The sequence below is a fragment of the Osmerus eperlanus genome, chromosome 2 (assembly GCF_963692335.1).
Source record: "Osmerus eperlanus chromosome 2, fOsmEpe2.1, whole genome shotgun sequence".
Lineage (NCBI taxonomy): Eukaryota > Metazoa > Chordata > Actinopteri > Osmeriformes > Osmeridae > Osmerus > Osmerus eperlanus.
In genome coordinates this window covers 10091444-10114170 of record NC_085019.1, presented here as the reverse complement: position 1 = coordinate 10114170, position 22727 = coordinate 10091444, and the positions used below count along the sequence as shown (strand labels likewise).

At 42.5% G+C, this 22727-nt stretch overlaps 1 protein-coding gene across 5 annotated transcripts; it reads left to right on the top strand.

Annotated features, from left to right (window-relative positions):
- Window positions 1-173: 173 nt before the first annotated feature.
- On the top strand, window positions 174-21786 carry arhgap17b (Rho GTPase activating protein 17b). 5 transcript variants are annotated; one of them, XM_062452504.1, is made up of 21 exons: window positions 174-565; window positions 4949-4988; window positions 8625-8729; window positions 10512-10588; window positions 10790-10901; window positions 11268-11344; window positions 11601-11718; window positions 12852-12920; window positions 13034-13115; window positions 13215-13342; window positions 14000-14111; window positions 14376-14457; window positions 14672-14752; window positions 14842-14955; window positions 15148-15239; window positions 15453-15585; window positions 16308-16568; window positions 17368-17489; window positions 17633-18079; window positions 19094-19141; window positions 19781-19910. In XM_062452504.1, exons 1-20 carry the CDS (start codon window positions 513-515, stop codon window positions 19099-19101), a joined length of 2313 nt encoding a protein of 770 aa, XP_062308488.1. In that variant the 5' UTR covers window positions 174-512; the 3' UTR covers window positions 19102-19141; window positions 19781-19910. The 5 variants fall into 5 exon arrangements, with proteins under 5 accessions (XP_062308488.1, XP_062308496.1, XP_062308480.1 ...); XM_062452512.1 differs by having other exon boundaries at window positions 19094-19135; window positions 19781-19891; XM_062452496.1 differs by lacking the exon at window positions 19094-19141 and having other exon boundaries at window positions 16344-16568; window positions 19781-21786.
- The last annotated feature ends 941 nt before the right edge of the window (window positions 21787-22727 follow it).

The window sequence follows — 22727 nt, the reverse complement described above, 5'->3', positions numbered from 1 at the left end:
ACCAATAAACAGGTATGATAGAACTTCAACCATAACGTTTATCAAAGGCTCAGCTTTACAACAATGTAAATATTTTGGATTTTGCATATCATATTGGCCCATTACTAGGGCCGTGCTCCTGCAGTTTTACAAAGGTATCACATGTCACCACTGGGCCACAGCATACAGTAGGGAAGTGAAGAGCACTTCCTTCTTTCCCCATACAGCACAGTTCAACACATAATGATACGATGGGAGTATCTTACAAACTTGATATGGAGCCCGAAAAAGTGGGTGAATGTTGTATTTTGTAATCTAATTTTCGATTCGTAAAGGTGGAAACTTTTGGAAGGAATGAAAAATCTGTTCACAGGCTATTTAGTTATTTAACATACGTGGTCGGCGTCGCCTTTTCCATGATAATGGCAGCAACGTAAGACAACTTTTGGATTTACGATTGATGAAGAATAAAAGGCAACTTGAGGCACCTCACAATTTCTAACTCATTGGATTCAGTGGAACTGGAACGCAAAATGAAGAAACAGTTTAACCGCATGAAACAGCTCGCCAACCAAACAGTTGGAAGGTATGTGATACGAAGAATACGTTTTGACTGACATTTTGTCCGGACTGAGTTATATAGGAACAAGTCATGGGCTACCTTAAAAATTCACTTGCTACTTTGTTTACTGTGTGCGTAAACATACTATGTTGTAACATTAGTACCAGTTCAATAATTTTGAGTTACAATGATACGTGTCACAATACTTCTGTTATTTTCTGAATTCGCGAGCTAACCACCCCCATGTGAGCCACAGAGCAGCAATCAGTGGGCGGTGTCAGAAGGTTTTGACCATCTACCTGCAAAGTTGATAACATTAGATAGGTCAAATTCAAGCTCATTGCATCCTCATAAACGTATTCATTAACAGTCTTGCCATGTACAACAACTTTGGCATAATACAATGCAATGATAGCCCACTGGACGCACATTTGATTTAATGCATGTATATGTTAATTAACAAACTGGATTAACAGGTAATTATTAATCCACACACTCAGATCCCCAGGACCTACATATGGCTTATGTCGCGGCCCTTCTCCATTTCTCTATCCGGCTTCTATCTTTCTATCCTATCAGGGATTACCTTTAACCTCTCAGAGCCCCTCCCCTCTTTCTCCTCTCACTCTCAGCCTCCAACTATGGTGTCTTTAGCTACATTAGGAGTTGGTCTGTCCACCATGCCTGAAATCATAACAATTTTGTTGCAGTTTTGTGTAAGAGGAATGTTTCTCCATGCATCATTATTCAGTTGAATGGAGTCGCCATGTTTTTTCATTTATTGGGTAAGAGCAATGAAAGAAGTAGCAAAGCAAACTGAATGCTGTGCAGAGTACAGGGATGTGTAATTGCATAGTATTTGCATGTGTGTTAGCCTAGATAAAGTAGATCCAGTCCTGGATTATATGTATCTTGATGTCAGTGATTGTCAGTGATCTAGACAGATCATCAAAATTATTCCACTGGTAATGGATGTGTCCTATTGTACAGAGTAAGGATACATCCCTTAGAACACCTGTGGTCTGGTTAAAGACTGCTGGAATACCCATCACCTCTTTCATATTACAGTAAACTGGAAAAGTGAAACACCCATCCTAATAGACCAATATCGGGCCTTACGTTAAGTCAGTCCACGTAAATTCCTCCACGTTAAATTGATCTCAGAAGCACTATACTAGTCTCAATATTCAGTTAATTGGGGCTGTTGTCATGAAGGCGTACTACTGTATTTGGTCTTTGTGAGGGACACCAGCTCTACATCTAGAGACACTGTATGTGAGCAGGCTATGTGGCATCTTCAGTTGCTTCCTCTCAGCGCTTACGCCTGTGTAGCTTTATCAGTGACAATGTGTTTCTGTACGAATTACACCTTTAGACTCTATGCTGTAAATAACTATGGTTCAGCCATAGTAACCTTCATCAACCCATAGCGTCCACTAAGCGCTATCAGAAAGCCATTCAATACACTATCTGTGTATTCTGGTTTCCAATAGTCTTTCTCTTTCTCAGTACTTCCTGTTACTCCACACATACCATAAAGATGAGTTATTTCTAATATATATACTGTCATTACTAGTTAAATAACTGGTATTGTACTGTGTTGTTTTGGGCTTACTTACCATAGTTGTATGCAAAGCATTATTGGTTATCTGGTTGTTGTAACGTCGATAATTGTCAGCAAAACATAGTTAAACTATCTCTCTGCTTCGGACTCGGATTATATTATGAAGTATATGATCAAATATTGTATAAATATAAGAAATGTAAAGTTTAACATTTTCCCGCTCTGCCAAACAAATCCATCTGAGGGGAGAGGTGGAGTTTGCATGTGTGCATATTCCTAAAATCATTTTATTGATCCATTCCTCATCACCACAGTTTACCTTGTAGAATTGTAATATAACACCAGTGCTTGGCTTCCCTGGTTCAGTCTGGGCTGTAGCACAGGAGAGTCTATTCATAGAATTATGTCTGAAAGTCCTGCATGCACAAAATCAATGCTAATTCAATATATATAGACATTTTTTAATCGGCGTCTACCTCCTAGTCTTTAGGCTGCTATCTAGCTAACATCAAACATACGAAGACCTTGCAATAGATTGCAAACACACAACTTTGGGACTAATAAAAGCATTCAGTGCCACACCGGTTGTACATTTTAAAGTAGTGTGTGTAGTGGAGTGTACTGAGGATATTACTTCACATTTACAGTATTATATAATGTTGTTAATCAACAAAAAACTGTAGTAAGTTATGGTTTGTGAAAAGCCTTGAAAGGAAGGAAATTCTAATAACCACCACTACCCTAACTGAATCGATGTCAAAGTGTTTTGTGACGTAAGCAGTTTGATGTTCAGCAGACTAACATAGCAATAGGTGCTGTATCAGTTGTGATAGCTGTGTACTGGAAGGTTGGCTTGTTCTATAAAATCTTACTAAAGAATATTACCAGAAACAATAGGACTGTATTGGTTATAATCATGACCCTCAAATTTGGTTGAAAAATCCATGTTTAACCTGGATTTGTAAACAATCTGTGATTTTGCAGAAATAGCACTACTTACAATATGGGGTATTTACAATATAAGTTGATGTGTCAAAGGGCTTTGTGATTGGTTGTGAAAGTGATGTGATGGAAACATTAACAGTTTGTTTGGGGGGAATTTTGAATGGAAGTGCCAACCAAACCATAACTATGTACAGATGCCGAAATTGTGCTTGTGTGAATGAGGGTTTACTGATCCCAGTGAGCTTTAGGCCTAGTCTGCTGGTCCTGTTAGAAAGCCTCTGGGGAAGGATTGTGTGTATGTGTGTGTGTGTATGTGTGTGTGTGTATGCACATGATTGTGTGGATGTGTACCATGACTGTGTGCCGGCATATTGGAGAGTGTATATATGTATGTGTGTGTGAGGAATGACCTCAGTTTATGATCTTCCTGGCTCAGCAGTATAAGAACTCCCCAATGATGCATTAACAATTTTCTTCAGCCATACCACATGCGCGCACACACATACATGCACACACAATGTGTTAAGTTTGTCATATGTTATTATGCGTGTGGGGAAAATATACCAGGCTTTCCTGTCTTTCCTGACTTAAATCAGAGGGTAATTCCATATTCCACATCACTTCCAACCAACTAAGATTTTCTGTCTGTGTTGAAATTGTCACAGGGGAGTGACATACTTTATATATATCATTTACATTTAGTCATTTAGCAGACGCTCTTATCCAGAGCGACTTACAGTAAGTACAGGGACATTCCCCCCGAGCTAAGTAGGGTCAAGTGCCTTGCCCAAGGACACAACGTCAATTTTCACGACCGGGAATCAAACCAGCAACCTTCTGATTACTAGCCCAATTCCCTAACCGCTCAGCCTCCTGACTCCCATATACATATATCTAACAATATTGTTTTAATTTTCATTTTATTTAATAACTTTTCTGAAAGAGTCAATATCTAAACTGCACTGTGTCATTTAATATGTATTGGACTGATACAACATAGGTTACATTAGATAGAATAGTAGTATTTATATCTCAAACTGGAAAATGTAGGTTTCACAGCAGCTCTGTTAAACGTACATTAAAAAGATTGCTCCCTCTCAAAACTTTTCCTTCCAACCCCCATAGCTGACAAGCTTGCATCAGACAACACACAAATAGGTTACACCTTACCTCACCCTGTTGGTTGCAGGAAGTCAGAAATCTAGCAAGCTCTTTCTATTTAAACACCAACACTGAGTAGAGATGGGATGCATGTATGTGTGTTGTAGGTGTTAGTGTATGTCTTTGTGTGTGTGCTGTAGGCTTTGATTTTATATTTTGGTCAAATAGATATTGACTATGGATTTAGGCCAATATTTGTTGATTGTAAAGTTGGTATTAACACATGCACAGTATGGATATAAGACTACTTGACTACTTGAATTCATAATATACATGTTGTTTGCTTAGATAGTCAAACAACACTCTTTATCCTGACAAGACTTCAGTTTGATAGTCACACTGCAAGTTACTTCTTGTTCAGCTAAAATAATGCGATGCAGTTGCACCACTCAAAAATAGTTAATTGCAATGAAAAAATATTTTTGGGAGGGTTACACCAAGGATCGCTTCTGAACAGCATATATATGTTGATGCAACCAAGTCCATTGTCTCAGGATTTACTTACAATGTCATCAGGTGCTCATAATTAACACTTTAATATGTATTTAAAAGTTTACTAACTCAGTACTAATATTGCTTTAGAAGACATTTGAAGTCTTGCCCTGGGATAGGATATCATGTTACACACACTTCCAGGAAGTTGGTCGTAGCTATGTCATGCCATTTTAGACGGTTTTAAGCTTTGTGATTGACTGCTTTGGTTTGTCATCTAACCTTTGACGTGCTTCCCTCCACAGAGCAGAGAAGACAGAGGTGCTGAGTGATGACCTTCTACAGGTAAACATGTCCATTCTTACATTTCTCAGAAGTGTACTACCATTTCGAAGTGTACTCCCCTTCAAGGTGTAGTCTCCTTTCTTAGGACACTCAGAACAGAACCCATAGGCCTTGTCCCATTCCAGTGGAGCTGTGTTTTATAATCACCTCAATGCAGTCTACTACACCTACTACGATTTTTTTATTTGATTTGATTTACTACCATGATTCACTCTTGGAAGTAAGTGAACCCAAAACGACTTGAATAACTTACTCCAAAAAAGCAACATCTAAGAAATCCAGGTCTCTCCATGGTCAGTGGTCTTATTGGCAGCGATAGGTCGTTGTGTTCGTTTTTAATGAGTAGTTGCCAACATACGTCCAGCGTGTGTGTTAAAGGGGGGCATGTGTATGTTGCCAACTTCTTTGTGTGGGAAAGAGAGCTCCCATGTTTTTTCAATCAAGACAGATCTCGGCAGTTTGTGCTCTTGAACGCAAGGATGCAAGAAGTGGAACATGTTAGCTGAATGAGAAGACTGGTTAGTAGATGGATGAACAGAGAGAAGAAGGGTTGGACAGATATGAGTTTAGAGATACATGAGACAGAGAAGGTGAATAGTGACCCTGGTAGGTGTAATAGGAAAGGCGGGGTTGGAGGGGTTGGGGGCGCAGGAGAGTGTGCGGTGTGTTTATAGGGGAGGAGTGTGACTGATTGGGAGACTTGTTATGAAGGAATGACAGAGAATGACTTTATCTGAACAGCATGAAGACCCTCGCCCCCAGCTCCTCATTATAAAAATGGAGTCACACTTTTATTACACGTCAAGCTGTACTATGAACCGAAGCCTCACCCTGCACACATAAAAAGGTACTCAAATACTAGATGGACTATTGTATATAATTACATTGTTATGTTAAAAAGACACAATGATACTGTCCCTTAATAACATTACTATATACAGTATTCTCAATCATTCAGTTTGAGGTGGCAACTCCTCAAACTGAATAATACCTCAGTTAAAGAGTTAGTCAGAGTTAAAGCCAGTGTTCTAGCCCTGAATGATAATTTACACTGCCCTGACCCAGCCCCTCAGGGGAATGCATGATAGAATCCCTCTCTATGGGTGTCTCTGCTGAACTTTGCCTCTGTGGAGAAATGCTTTGTGCTGTGCTAGGACATTCCTACTTCTCATTCCTGCTGGATAGAGTAATAGCTGTTTGGATATCTGGCCTGGCCGAGTCATGCTCTTCACTGGTGTCTCAGTGATGATGCAGTCCAGCGTTTAGATAGCTAATCTGGATGTTAGACTACTAAAATCTATCTTAGTATGGTTTTACAGAAATACATGGATGTAGGAAGGGAGGCAGGCACATATCCACAAAATCTTGCAGTAAACATACAGGAGGGATGATGGCAATCAACAGATATTACACATGACGTGGGAAAATAGTTTAGCACTGTCAACAAGAGTAATTGCATATGGCAGACAGATCTTTCTCTGTAAACACAAGACGTATCATTTCAGCGTGCATAGCAGAGATACTTAGCGAGTTGTCTTGTTTGATAATGGCTCTTTACTGGGAGTTCTGTCAATTTGGACCATAACTAAGTACAGATGTGCCTGTTTGCATTCGTTTTCCACACATCCTACAACCCAACTCTGCTCGTCAGACTGTCCATTGTGTTTACTTGGCCAATTCTCCTCCCGAAAAAACGAGCAACAAATCTCTCCCACTCTTTCTCTCCTAGCACTTTAGCTTAAAGTAATGTGACAATGTCGTTTTACTGCTGGACTTTCCACTGCAGTACTACGGCCTCCAGCACTTGTTTCAACACGTCTCTCTCTTACAGAAGATGCAGCCCTGACTGGCTGACTGACATTAGGGTCTAGCCAGAATGGCCTACAGTACAGTTTCTGTGGGCTGCCACACTGAAAAGTAAGGCAAGGGCTCTGCCACGACTGATACAAGCAAGTTATTTAGTCAGCCAGTCAGTGAATCAGCCAGTCAGTCCTTAATTTAGTGAGTCATCCAGTCAGCCAGGCAGCCTATGAGAGAAAGCTGGAGGTACAGCCTGAGTCGTAGGACGTTCCAAATTCTATTTTATTTCTGGTCAGGGGCTCAACAGTTGCTGGCTACTGGTCTGTCTGGAAAAAGATAGACTGTAAAACATATAATCAAATGGAGAGGGAGGCAAAAATTATGTGCCTGTTGTTTTGTATGACTTGCCATGGCCCTCTGTTAGTTGGCTTGTTCTTCCCCACCCCAGCCAGAGGGCAGGACTAGGTAAATGCAGCCATCGACTGAGCCCCGGCCCCGGCCCCCTCTTCCTGTCGGTGGAAGTGCTGAACAAGTGCTTGTTTTTGTCTGTCGGTTGCTGTTTTTGTGGTCACACCTCTCTCTCTCTCTCTCTTGCCCTCTCTCTCTCTCTCTCTTTTGTCTCCCTCTCTCTGTCTCTCTCCCTCTGGCTGTGCCCTTTTCTCTCCATCTCTCCACTGCCCCTCTCTCTTTTGTTCCATCCTCCATTCCAACATGACCAAATGCATTATCTCTTGATCAGATCCCTACCAGTCTTTACAGTGTATCTTTATGGTCTTCATATTTAACATGGATAACTCACTCAACGATTTTCATCAACAAAGACAGTAGAGGTATTGTGGTGACCAGAAAACATGTCTAGCAGTCCCTGGAGTCACGTCAAGCCTATCAACCCATCCTCAGCCTGGTCCTCAGCCTGGTCAGGACTTAGGCATTAGTTCTACAGTCTACAAATCAATTGGTTCCCAATTGGGAGTTCTGGTCTAGCTGTGGAAAGGTAGAGGGGGGGGGGGGCACCTGATGGCGTGAGAAAGAGAGAATGATAGATAGATAGAGAGAGTGTGAGAGAGAGAGAGAGAGAGAGAGAGAGAGAGAGAGAGAGAGGGAGCAATACAGAGGGAAAAGAGTGAGATGCAGCAATGGTACATTAACAGGACAGGAAAGGAGGATGAGAGAGAGATAGAGAGAGAAGAGGAAGGAAGGGTTGGATGTTGCCAGTGACATGGCCCTAGAGACAGTCGGGTGGGCGCCTACTGTAAAATAGGAAGATACATGAGGAAGTTAACACTTTAATGCAGACATCTCTCACCTCATACGAAAAATGCTGTGTGTGTTTTTAGTGTGGCACAAAATATGGCCCAGCGTTATACCTATAACTTCAACTATCAAAAAAAATGCATTTTCACAAAGTGTTTTGCATTTCAGTTAGATACGTTTCATAGTTTGAAACGTACCCCCCCCCCCCCCCCACACACACACAGTCACGAACACCCAGACATTAACATACACACCCTCCATCTGGCTGTCAGGGCTGCATGTTAGCGTGCAGCATGCGCTACACACTTTCCTGTCCTGACTGAAACTAGGGAAATGAAAACAGGCCTCCCTCATATATCATGTGTAGATAACAAGGCCTGTATGGAAAGTTTCAGCCAGAACTAACTGTTACACCTCTGTAAGTGTAACATCTGTGTTTTCAAACGACTTGCGCTTGATATCGGTTTAACAAAATGTGTCTTTTTCATTCATCTGTTTTCCACATGGATGTATTCCTGGTCTAGTAAGCCCATGCTTGCATTGTGTGTGTGTGTGTGTGTGTCTGTGTGTGTGTGTTTGCAGATCGAAAGGAGGATGGAGCTGGTTCGTCTTGTGTCTCACAATGCCCACAAGAGGCTAGTGTCTTGTCTGCAGGGACATACTGGCACAGACGCAGACAAGAGACACGTGAGGATTCTCTCTCTTCTAGTATTTTTCACTCACTCACTCTCTCTCTCTCGCTCTCCTCCAGTACATCACCTCCCTCTCACTCTCCACCATGTCTCTCCCTCCCTCTCTCCCCTCTCCATACCTCTCACTCCCTCTCTCTCCAGTACCTCTCCCTCCATTCTGTCCATCGTCATGTGTCTACCACTCATCTATGAAACAAACTCAGTAGGATTTCTGTGTATATCCACTCTATCATGATACAGGTCTGCTTGTCCTGTTCGAACTTGGCTCTTTGAGACAGCATTTAAGTAAATGAGGTTCAGAGTTGGGTTTCTCTGCTATCACTATAAAATACAGTAGCTCCCTCTACTTACAGAGACACTTGGAGAAAAAGCGTGCAGCTTGCCAATTTCCGAGCAGCCCCAACCCAGCTCTATAACAAAACTTGGACGACTCAAAGGAAATCCTCATTATCCTGGCTTTGAAATCCTCTCCCTATCTTATGCACCCTCTCGACGATTGTCACATCATAAGCAGGGATCAACATTAACATTTTTTGGCACTGGCCCCACTGGGCCAGTGGGTTTGAAACTTACTGGCCCCAAGACAATTTTTACTGGCCCCCCCTCCAAAAGTTGTAATTTATCATTGTTACAACAAAACCAAAGACTTATAAGTTGTGTTATTCTGTTAACATGTTTAACCATTTATTAAACACATCCTGGATATAAAAAGAACAAAAGTGAAATCACATTTCTAGTGATAAAAAATAAAAAGGTAATAGTCAGCAAAACAATTGACTTTTAACCTCAAACGTGACGTGCTCTCTTCCCTGCTGTGCAGCCATCTCTGCACAACTCTGGCTGAAACTGAAACTTCTGGTCCCTCAATGCTAATATATAAAAGCGTCCATAGCATTTCATCAGTATGAGACTAAGTACCCAAGTCGACACCATTCTTCTGCTGCAGTTCAATAGCCTGGGGGAACGAGGCGAACGGCTGGCCCGTCTTAATTACGTGATATGCCGTTGTTATAAATCGTGCAATAACACGATGGGCATCTACATTTAAATTCCTGACCAGCATGGTCAACGGCCTGGAAGATGGATTGTCAACCATCCGCTTAGCTGTCACGAAAACCAGGTGCTGTCTGCTAGCATGGCTGGTCAGGTATTGTTTTCGAAAATTGTCGGTGCCTCTGTAAAATGTAAAAATATCCACTTTTGTCTGCTTTAGACGGGAACATACGACAGACGACACAGTGCATCTTCGTTCCATAAAAAACGTTGCTTCCGTTTGAGCTCGTAGCTCTACTTTGCTGCCATCTTCACTTTATTGTCTCGCGCCAGTTGTTAAAAAATGTATCGAGATTAGAGAATTACAATTTCACAACCACTCGTCACTCCTCAACTCTTGATTTGCCAAATGTGCGCCCCACGAGCTGCAAAGTTATTTATGCATTTAGCAGATAGCAAAACATATGAAGGATGTTAACTTTTACAATGCGATTTTTTTTTCAATCAATAATTTGCAGTGAGTTGCTAGTTTAACTGTCCCGACGTTACTTTTTACTGGCCCCGGGCCATCGGGCCATCGTTATTGTCGATCCCTGATAAGCAATGACGCCATTCCATGTAATTTCCATGTTACGTTTACCCCAAAATCCACTGGACTATATAACCACGGGTGCTTAACACATACTCAGCTATACTAATCACATATACCTACATTAATATATACAATGACAATTATTGTAATTCAACTCCATTTCCCAGCATGCCTCTGTTTACCTTGCTGCAGAAAAAGCTTCCCCTGACGGCCCTTTCCCAGGCCATGGAAGACGGTGGTGCTCAGCTGGGAGAGGAGAGTTTGATTGGGTGAGTCTGGAGACTGCTGTCAGAGGGTTTGACCACAAATGGAAACACATATCTACCTTCACCACCCAGTCGAGGGCCCCTCACTTGTGTTTGTGCTGTTTTCTCTCCAGGAATGTTAGAGATAACGTTATTTTTTTTATCCCTCCCTCCCTTCCACCCTCTTTGTGTGTGCGTGCCTGCTCCATATGTGCGTATGTGTAGGAAGATGATTGGTGTGTGTGGGGAGGCTGAGAGCAAGCTGGCGTCTGAACTGATGCAGCACGAGGTCCAAATAGTCAAAGATATCCTCGACCCTCTCAACCTGCTAGCAGAGGTGGGCACTGACTAGCACACACAGCCACACACACACACAGCCGCACACATACACACACACACACACACATACACTCTGTAGATGAACACCCGCTTGTCCCTGTCTTTAAGCTTTACATCTATAGCATATAAACTGATTGTGAAACCATTTTACCCCATAACTCTTTCCTGTTCATTAAAGTATAATTGTAATTTCATTAGGAATGTTTCACATGAGGATGAATCCAATTCTAACTCTACTAACCCTACTAAAAGTAGAAAGTTTAATTGGAAAGCATTTTTCTCATTGTGTGTGTGTGTGCCAATGTACATGGTGCATTTGTGTACATGCTTTGTGACACACATCCTTTTTTTTTTACTGTCCTAGGTGGACATTCCCAACATCCTGAAACAGAGGAAGCAACTAGCCAAGCTGGTTCTGGACTATGACTCAGCCAGAGCCAGGTAGTGTGACACATCTGACCCACTGTTGCTCTGCCCCGCACCCTGGGGGCCAGACCTGCAGGGAGGGCAGGGGGTTGTCTAGGACAGTACTAACACACAGAAAGGTTTCACTGATAGTTTCATATCAAGTTATTCAACACTGTCCAACACAATCCAAAAAGGCATGATGTGTCAGTTGAATTTGGGATGTAAAGCTTTTGTACACTCAGTAGAGAAAGCAGGACAAAATAACAAACAGAACTTTTGTTGGCCTCAGGTGGCACCAGGCAACCAAGTCTGTCATCAGTGCTGGCAACAGTCAGGCGATGGCCGCCAAGGCCGACTCCCTCAAGGATGAGATGGACGAGGCTCTAAACAAAGTGGAAATTTGCAAGGTACTAACAGGTTTAAAAAATATATTAAATGGACAGTTTATTTGCTAAGTATTTCTGCAATATAGTAATCACATCGAAACCTCCTGGAGACCTGTAATGTAAAGCCACTAAATACACGGTTACATTGATTTTAGAGATTGATTTTTTTGAGGTGAAGTGTCTACCATTACAGTATGATGTCAACACCTATCCGGTTTATGGGGATGGGCAACTGAAGTTACATATCCTCAAAGGGAAATAGAATATAACTCGCATATATATATTTACAAGGTATTCTGTGGACAGAACAGTCAGCACAAGTTGGGCAGTTCAGGACATGTGTGGACATCGTAAAAAAAAAACAAGCAGTTATTTGACCAAACAAACACGAGTGGGCTTGACTCCTAGTTCAGTCAAGACACTCACGTTATTTTATTTGATAACCATAGACATGGAAATAGGTTTGACTTGTGTAGTGGATGTATCTAGGGGAAGCACTCCCTGCCTCTAGCATTAGCAACATACATAGCATATGAGGCAGGGAGCATATTGAGGAATAATGCCCCCTGATAGACAGTAACATGCAAACAACACATGGGAGATGGGGATGGTGGAGGGTGGCAGCATCACAACAAAACAACAACCAGGAGTGAGTGTAGGAGTATCCGTGCAGCAGTATAATGCCGCCTTATCAGACGTGGCCCAATGGGCTTGAAGCAGCTAACTCGGGTGTAGTGCCTGAACTAGCTTTGCTCATTGAATACCAGATCTAATAACCATGGCTACATGAATAATTTAGAAGAGGAGAACTTTTAGGGACATTCCATCTTATGGTAGCTACTAATCAAGATGGGATTATAACTTGGTAACAAAGGAGATATTGTGAGTATGAACAGAGCAGAACATGGTATTCCTTATTAAAGCCATGCCAGAATGGGTCTAGATTATTAAAAGGCTCTCTGGTCATAGGTGCTTGTGAAATGTGCTCCATTTCCTATACCATTTAAGGGGTTAGTAGAAGATTAGAGGTTTGTTGCAGGAACATTTGAAAAGCCACTTAGAGGTGGGGGGAGGGTTAAGAGGGGAACTGAAACTTTGTTTTGAAAGTAAAAATGAAAACATTATACTTTTTGTTGTATCTGTTTCCTACTCAGGACCAGCTGTCTGCAGAATTGTACAACTTCTCCTCTAAGGAAGGGGACTATGCACGATATTATGTCATGGTACAGTATCATCCATGTTAAACTCACAGATTTAAAACAGAAGAAATCATAGAATTTGATTAAATGCACATTTGGTGTGTTTGTTTGTTTGCACATGTGTATGTGTTGTTCAGTTGTTAGAGGCCCAGGCAGACTACCACAGAAGATCTCTCTCAGCTCTTGAGGCAGTCCTGCCCACCATCCAGGCACAGCAAGGTAAAGTTCACAGCTATGATCCACCATTACTCTCAGTTTACCTCAAACTACATTCATTTTGAGGAAATGGACATCCACTGACAGACATTTTGTGTCTAGACTCGTGGATGGAGAAGCCAGCTTTCGGCACAGTCCTGGAGGAGCACCTAAAGAGGAGTAACCGTGAGATCGCCCTGCCCATCGAGGCCTGTGTCATGATGCTGCTGGAGACAGGCATGAAGGAGGAGGTGAGCACCATCTGGGTCGGAGGTCAGGGTTGAAGTGACAGGATCGGGGTCAGGGATGGTTGATCAGTAGGTACTTTTACTGCAGAAAAATGACCTTAAAACTGGGCCCAAAATGGACTTGGTTTAGAGTTATATGACAGTTTGGTTTAAAAGGACCAGTGGTATTCTGTTTGTATTTCTGCTGGTTGTACCCACACTCCAGATGGGTCAGTGATGCGGAGAAAAACCTAAAACCATGTGTGGTCGATTTGTGGTAGTTCAGCCTCAGATTTGGCAGAAAGCTACCTCTAACTTTGGACAGAGAACCACATTTCTGTCTGTTAGCTATTAGTCTTGGCGCTATAAGTCTGTTAAATTATAACAGACCATACTCTACATCTACTTAGGACTATCATTCAGTAAATGTTTTATGGTGGGAGTCAGAACTGTTTAATGTGTTTCATGCTCTCTTATGGACATAGACAACTACATGCAGAATTACTGTTAGTATAGTAGAATTTCACCCTGGACACACAGTGGGAAAACAGGCTTTTTATTCTCTACTTTTTTTTTCTTCTTCCTGCTGCAAAAGTCAGACAACTGGTCTTATATTAGCATCGAAACTAGACAAAAGCTTCCCCTCCAAAAATTTCTCAAATTGATCTTTTGTTTGTGCAGGGCCTGTTCAGAATCGCAGCGGGGGCCTCCAAACTGAAGAAGCTCAAGGCAGCGCTGGACTGTTCCACCTCGCAGCTAGAAGAGTTTTACTCTGACCCCCATGCCGTAGCTGGTACGACCCTTATAAAACAAATAATGTTTACCATGGGGTAACTATGGGATGGAGTTCCTCACATATACTTTCGCGAGGATGGGAGACACATGGATGGGAGACATACTGGGAAAAGATTATATTAGAAAATGCAACGAACGAGAACAAAACGAAAAGCTTCAAGCATTCTTTGAGGCAGAGGCATAGGTTGCCTTGTAATTGTTGACCCAGTGAGCTGAAGTGAAGGACTTTAGCAGTATGTCTGTCCTTTTTGTCTGTTTCCAGGAGCCCTGAAGTCCTACCTCAGGGAACTACCTGAACCCCTCATGACCTTTCAACTGTATGATGAGTGGATTCAAGCCTCCAAGTAAGAAAACACTCCACACACACACACACAAACTGACACACACACAGGTTACCTTTCCTTACACACAGTGCACACATGCAGTACAGTGTGTTTGTTATAAACACACCTGAAGCTGTTTACATGACCCAAATTTGGTATGATATAGAACTTGTTGCTTGGCATCCTGGTATATTGGCTGAATGCAGATGTTGTGGTGTGTGTGTGTTATTTGCAGTGTGACAGACTCAGATAAGAGACTCCAGGCTCTGTGGGTAATATGTGACTCAATGCCAAAAAACCACAAGGCCAACCTCAGGTGGGTTCTATTCCGTTCTACTCATATCTACTCATCCTTGCTACTCACCAATTTACAAGGTGGTTAGATGTTTTTGTGTGTGTTGGCAGGTATTTAGTGAAGTTTCTGGCTAAGCTGGCTCAGGATAGCGAGGTGAACAAGATGTCTCCCAGTAACATCGCCATAGTGCTGGGTCCTAACCTGTTGTGGGCCAAGAATGAGGGGTGAGGCACACACACACCTGGATCCCCTACACACAGCCCACTTCAGTTTCATTAACAGGCAGGGCATCAATGTATCCCGTGGTGGATTTTGACCAAATACTGTTTCAATGTAAATCGACAACAACTTTCTGCACAACTTAGTGTTTGTTTTGTGTGTTTCTCATCCCTCTGTGTTTTCTCCCCACTGATCAGAACTCTGGCAGAGATGGCAGCTGCTACATCTGTCCATGTAGTAGCCATCATAGAACCCATCATCCAGCACGCTGACTGGTTCTTCCCTGATGGTGAGACAGCAAATGTCCTCGCAACGCCTCAATTCCACTTCTACTCTCCACACCCTACTATTAAACTACGGTTCCTCACAAAGAACGTGATGATAACTTTGTGATACAGATTTTGGCCCAATTTACACTGTAGAGTAGTTACTGCCTTGTCATCATTGCATCTGTCTGCCTAAATGACCCCCGTTATCTTGGCCCCCCTTCCACCCTCTTCAGAGGTGGACTTCAATGTGTCAGGTATGTTTGCCATGCCCACCCACACGCCTGTCCTGGATTCCGAGCCAGGCGCCTTCGACAGGAGACGCCCAGGGAGCCAGGGGTCGGAGGGGGAGAGCGTCCGTAAAGACAGGTACCTGTCCCGCCTCAACCCCAGCCTCATCCTCAACCCCAGCCTCATCCTCAACCCCAGCCTCAGCCTCCCCCCCCAGCTCCAGCCCAAGCTCCGCCCCCCACCCCTGGCACGTTCCCTCAGCAGGCAGGAGGGACGGGGCATTGCCGTCCAAGCCCTTTATGTAGTAGCTGACGAGTCCATCACCGTCACTGATAGGCCCCCCATGGAGGGGCTGTCACAGCTTCACACCCCTAAGCTATCCCCATAAGCTGTGCCTTAAAGCTCTAACCCCGTGGACCTAGTGTTTTGTTAAAAAGGGATTTTTTGTTTCTTTGTTTACACTACAGTATTGCAATGTTAGAATGAGTATCCTAAAAAGAAATTGGTACTTAATAATGTTGGTAAATTGATGAACTATGACACTTTCTCTAGGCATTTGCTGGGATATTAATTCTAATTTGTCTTCATTTGTCTTCTGTAATTTCCTTTGTGTCTATTAAAGCTTAGATTTTAGTTTTCTGGCTGTACTTTTTGTGTGGGTTTCCTCTCTCGACTATACTCTTGACAAGACAAGAAATATCAAAGTCACTTATGTGGCACTTTGGTTGTATGTCCTACATTTGTTTTTCTGGTGTCTTAAATGGGGAATATATCTCAATCTTTCTCTCCCTCGCTCTCTGACGGTGACAGTGGTATGTGTGTGTGTCCTCACTCTCGCCCCCTCTCCCCCTCCTTCATAGCCCTGTTAACAAACAGCCGGATTACCCCCCTCGTAGATCTGGCACCCAAAATAGAAAACAGCAGCAGCCCACCTCACCTGTCTTCCAGCCCTCCCTGCCCCCCCTGGAGGCCGGAGGCCTCACCCAGTCCAAGTCCCAGACCCAGACCCCGTTTGGGGGTTCTGAGGCTGGGCAGCCTGGCCTGGGTGGTGGGGATGGAGGTCAGGGTGAAGTCCAGGTAGTCCAGGGGCAGCCTGTGGTTTTCAGCTCTGAGGAGAGCAGGTAAGGAGTGAGCAGATACAGAGACCCCTCCTTCACCCAAGGGCCTCCCCGCCACACACTGCCTATCAGCAATCAGGAGCTGTTCTCCCCACTGTTGATCCAGGCTTGCCGTCTCCGTTTTACTGTTTGTTTTGTTCATTTGTGGTGACTCAATAAAGATATGTTGAAATCTCTCAATCAGTCTTAATATTGCTCCCTCCATGAGGTGAGTTGTGCTGTACAGCAATTTGTGTACTTCCAATAGTGAATGATTTAGTACAGGACCACTGGCTCCTTTACCTGCCTGTTGCTGTATGTCTTTTGTTGTCCTGCCTGGATAAGATAGGTCAGCCTGTCTGTTTGCGTTGTTGCTTGTGTGTCTGTCTGCCTGTCCTTCTATGTGTCGATCCTATCTGACTCCATCATCCCCATGGAGATGGTCACATGACTTCCTCTCGCTGCTGGCTGAAATCTACAAATTAGTTTCATTTGATCTATTTCTTGGCAAATTAATTTATTGTGCTGCACTTGTTGTTATGATTTCAGAGATGTTTGTTTTTAATCTTGCTTCTACAGTGTGTGCTGTATTGAGCAATGCAACCTCAACCCACATGTATTCCAAATATCAAATTATACACTCATCATCCACCATGATTGCTGAGAAAGTGACTAACCTAATAGAAAACTCAGCTTGTAATAGTCAGCATGTCTTGCAAGACATCTCTTTTCATTGATTCAGACATCACATGTTGAGTGTCAAGTGTCAGTTGTATCACATGTTTGATTGACAGCTGGTTGCTTTATATTCCTATCTTTACAGTCCAGCCCGTGACCCTGCATCCACACCCCCTCAACAGAGGAATGGTTCAGCTCAGCTCATGGTGGGGACCCCGCAGTCCCAGAGTGGGTCCAGGGGTCCCAGTCCCCACATGGTGCGCCGAGGTGAGAGAAAATCCACTCCTTCACCACTCCACTCCACATCCCCTGGTATCCACCAGCCAAAGTCATCAATGCTCACACCTCAATGAAAGTGTGGGGTATTGAACTGGATAAAGTGTTGTTGTTTTCTTATGATTACTCTCCAGGTACTAAGAAGCAGGCCCCCGCCCCCCCCCGACAGGCCCCCTTCATAGCTCAGTCCAGCAGCCAGAGTCCGGCCCCCCCACAGCCCCAGCCCAGAGCTTCCCCCAGCCCAGCAGCCAACAGCCCCTTTCCCTCCATCATACCCCGACGCCAGTCTGGCAAAGATGGCCACATTCACGCCCCCAGCCACCCACCCCCCCAGCCTCCCCAACTCCTTCAACCCCAGGGGGATCCTGACCTCTCCCCTCCCAGAACCCCCACCCCTCCGGGCACCCCCACACAGGACAGCCCCCCCTCCAACCCCCTCTCCTCTTTTCATTCAGGCTCCCTCCCCCGACCCACTAGGCCCGCCCCTAAGCCCCGCCCCCGGCCCAGCATGCCTCCTCCCCCTCAACCCTCGGGCGGAGACGACAATGGGATCTGTAGCTCTGCCTCCAAGATCATCACAGGTAATTTCATTGTTGTGTTTTTTCTGATTGTCATATACGATTTTGTGCTTATAGCACATAGAGTGTCGAGTGTAACCTCAGTATAGTACTAAAGGACACACTGTTTGAACAGCACAGATGACTGTGTAAAGATTAAGTAGAGCCATCAGGCAAGGAGTGATAAGATAAAAGCTATAATAAGTGCAGGAAATGTGGAGAAAGTGAAAGCAATACTTTGAAGGAAGGAAGGTAAAGAAGGATCTAAAGAAGGACAGAGTTTCAGCTTCATCATCATCCTGTAATAAGAAGACACTAGAAGAGTAGAGGTTGCCTTCCAGGCTTTTTGGTGGATGTGTGTGTCTGCACGCACACACTGTAGTCATGTCCCTTTTCCTCAAGGAAACTCTCATACAGTTCCAGACAAACCCAAGGAGTCAGTTCTATGTTTTAGTAGCAGATTAAAGATATGCAATGGTCCAGGCATGGCTCCAGCTACTGAGGCCTTTCAACTGGCAGGAACATCCTTGGTTGCCAAAATATTAATTATATCAATTATTAGGGGTGGGAATCTTTAGGTACCTCACGATTCGATTCTTGGGGTCACCATTCGATTAAAAACGTCCACCCCTATTAATTATAGTCTTGGAATGGGTTTAAAATGTGTACTTGAAACATGATACTCTTGATTATTATCATGTAGCTAAGCATACTGTAAGTAATCCTAGACTCGGACTAGGGCTTTGAGTCTGTGTATCTTGCTTTCATTCAGTTTGCAAAGCTACATTTTTATATTTAATGTTCTACTCACAAATCAAGCATCACATTTAATTGATTCATAATGAGATGCATATTACGTGATAGTACAGATAAATGGTGTACAGAAGTGAGAAACAGCATTTCAAAATATTTTCTACAGATAATTGTTTCTATAGGCATGATTCCCTTTGCTTTTGGTGTCACTGACTCCTAGTGCCTCACGCACAGACTGTGATTGTGGTGATATAATGCATGATGGGAAATATTAAAATATTGCAGATGTCTGACCCTCCCTGTCTGTGAGCTGACATTATGCAGCAGGTAATGGTAAGGATATGATTGGCTGATGCTGCCCTTGCTTCCTGATTACTAATTTTAGTGTTGCATCTGTGTGTGTGCCAGTATGTGTGTGTGCCAGTATGTGTGTGTGCGTGTATGGCTGAGTGTGTGAGTGACCACGTACATGCTTTTATGTATGATGTTGCCCTATACATTAACCCTGCTTCTTAACCATGCATGTTACCTACACTATACCCTTGGCTTGGCCTTGGTTGATCCTGCTAACTACCTAGATAAACTAACTCAGTTCAACAGATGGTATTCTCCAACACCATTTCACTTCCTGCTTCATCTTCCTGAAGTATGGTACAGGAGGCGGTATACAAGGACATGTATTCTTCAGAACACACCAAGGATAGCCTTGAACCACATTTGATAAAGTTGTCATTAAGGAACATGCCTTGTTACATTTTGTTATTCCGTTTCATTATTGCATTAATTCCAAATTGAAATCGAAGATATATATCCTTGGTGTATTTTTCTTGCTTGTGTTGTCTTCAGTCCAAGGTGTCGGTTGTGTGAATATGATAGGCCAGGAGTGTGTGGGGGTGTCTGTACTGTAGACTTGAAGAAGGGTGGCGCGTTTCAGTTGATTTGGTTACTTACACATCTCTCTGCTCATTGTAGATGGAGGCTTGTCCCTAAAGGGGATTGGTCGAGCCTTTGTTCCGGAAATTGCTGTGGACCAAAAGGGGGAGAGCTCTGCTGGTCAGGAGCCCACCCCCTACTTGGCCCTTCCCACTCAGCCTGACATCCAGTCTGAAAGCACTAGTCTATGAGAAGGGAGGAGCCACAGCAACTGAAAAGCATTTTTCCTTCACCTGATTGGTCGATATCTTCACAATATATTTGGCAAACAGCCTTTTATTAGTCAGACACAAGATCAGACCCTTAAGAGATGACCTCTGAGCATTCCTGTGCTACAAACAGAGACATACTGGATCAAACCAAAGCCTCATCATATGTGCATATGGACCTTATGACTTCCCTTCGAACATTGGCCCAGAACTAAACTACCAAACATGACCTCTGGCAATATTAGCTCATACAATATTCTTCTCTTAAATTGAAAAAATGTAGTATGGACCAGTCCCCTCGCCAAGCCTTACTGGGACTTGAACCTAAATCAAATAAAGCCATTGCATTTTGAAAACAGGTATCTTGCTGTATACTGGGACTGGGCCATATAAACTCTGAACTTCTGCTGTCTAGCTTAGCTTCCATTTCAACTCGATGCTATTGGTCTATCATTATATGTCATTCCGTGTGAAAGCAATCAAGTTTGAATGAGTTTCTCATGTAAAAGGAATTTTGATATTGAGTGGGGAAGGACATTGCATTTATACATTTAAAATGAGAGCTAGTATTTTTCTACCGTATATGCAAGGTTTTTAAGTTGGGAATGTTTCTCATGGGAGGAAGGGTGCCTTTTAATGTGTTTTCACATATCTTGTTGTTATTGTTGTAATGCTCTTCTTTTATAGTTTGTATGGGCCAAAGAATGCTTTGTTCAGTCTCTTAAGTGCTTTTCATAACTGACACATCGTTGATGTGCTTGCACACATTCAGCAAATCCCAAATTGCAGGTAGCATTATAAAACAAATTCAAATATGAGAAACAGAGCCCCCAATTCTTGTTAACTTCCGCACTTTCCTTCATCTCGAGTTTGATTGACAGTGGTTTCACAAGATAAGCCTCACTGAAGGTGATTGACGGAACATAATTGGCTCAAAAGTAGCGGGTTGCTCCATAATTAGAAATTGACATTCCACAGGCACTGTGCTGTTGCTAAACAACAACTCTCTTAGGGCAACATCAGCTTACACAACATGTTTAAACTTGAAATAATCTTACCTATTGTACCTTCAAGACCAATGGCCACCCATCAATATGCAGAGGCTCACATCAAATAAGTAGTTTCCAATTGATTTATCATGTGATTTTGCTGCTCTAAGTTTGCTGAATATAAAAGTTCACAAAGATCAATCAATATTTAGTGTAGAGTACACTATTATAAACTGCATTCACCCTGAAGCTGTGCCTTACCCACTCCCAACATACACTGTTTGTTGTGTTGCTCTTGTTGTCTTAAAACCAGTGTTACCTCAATTTACTATATTAGAACTTCTGTTGGGGTAGGACTGATCTTTTTAATATATGTTTAATTTCACGGCAGACTAGTTGTCTTGAAAAACTATCATTCCAAAGGAGCAAAACACCAAGGACAGCACTGTTAGAAAAGGGATACATGTTTATGTTTTCATTTGAGAAATGATTTGATCTTTTTATATATTGATTGTTTGTTGATTTAGCTTAGAAGGTGATAGATTTAAAGCTACAACCAAAGAGACCCAATAGCCCAAATATTTGACCTTTTTTTTCTTCATTTAGGCTTTATGACATCTTACATAGCTTTTTAAATCTATTTTGAGTCGCTTCTTCTGTCTTGACTGCACTTTTGATAAACCTGGCTGTCCCTCGTTCTGTCGTAAGAAAATTCTCCAGGACATGAGCATAATATGTTATATACTGTGGGTGCATACCTTAATTGTTCATATTATAGGACATACATTTTTTTGGTATTAATACTTCCAGTAGAACAAATAATAAAATTGTATTCTTCATAAAAGTGTCACTGTATCAAGTGTATATATTTCCATCATCTTTGTTATTCAAACTATTGAGAACAAAACATTGTTCTGTGGCTTCATGCACTGGCTATTTTAGCAAAGCTATATTGTAAATTGCAATACCTATCTAATATAAAACAGTAGAGCTGATCAGTCCAGTTTAGTCAGAAAGATAATTGTACAGTTTATTGTAAAACAGATATTCTTACAAGAACTTTGATGTTTGATAACATAGTGTCAAACAACTTATCATAGAACACAGCCTCAAATTACAATTTTTATTAATAGACATTGCACTTTAAATATCATTTTGTATGTCATTACCTTGACATATGCTTTCCATATCACTACATTAAGATAATCAGAAGTATACATTTACTAATAAATAACATGACAAAGAACCTGGGACAGTTTTCAAATAAGCCATTTGAAGGATTCTCCTTAAGTAGCAAGATATTTTAATACGAATCACAGAAGGTGATAATCAATCCACAACATCCATCAGAATTAGCTCGAAGAGGCTAAGAGAGATACTGATGAAACAAAAGTTCTGTACATCTTCAGTCAATTCTCAAAATTTAAAAACAGCACTGGAACTCAGCAGGGTTGATGCAAAGTGTTTTATTGGTTCTCAGGTAACAAAGATTCCCAATAGAACGTGAGCGTGATCCCGGGATCAGACTGAAGTTTTTTCCGGACAATTTAACTTATATAGTCTTCTCCCCATTGTATGTTAATATGGTACGATATTTGTTGGTTTCGTAGACATTAGGTAATCTTACAAAGCGGATCCCTTGTCTCAGGGGATTCAAAACAGGTACTTTCCTACATAGACACTTCTTCCAATTAGGCTCTTTCTGACCTTGAACAGCCAGCTGCATTAGGCTTCTGGGCGTAAGGCCACAAATATGTCTCATAAGTTACAGCTATGCGTCCTGGTCCT

Excerpts from the sequence above, each read along its gene's own strand:
- arhgap17b (XM_062452486.1), top strand. The coding sequence starts at position 513 with ATGAAGAAACAGTTTAACCGCATGAAACAGCTCGCCAACCAAACAGTT. Across the intron at positions 13,116-13,214 it reads CACCATCCAGGCACAGCAAG|ACTCGTGGATGGAGAAGCCA; the intron begins GTAAAGTTCACA and ends TTTTGTGTCTAG. Across the intron at positions 14,753-14,841 it reads AACCACAAGGCCAACCTCAG|GTATTTAGTGAAGTTTCTGG; the intron begins GTGGGTTCTATT and ends GTGTGTTGGCAG.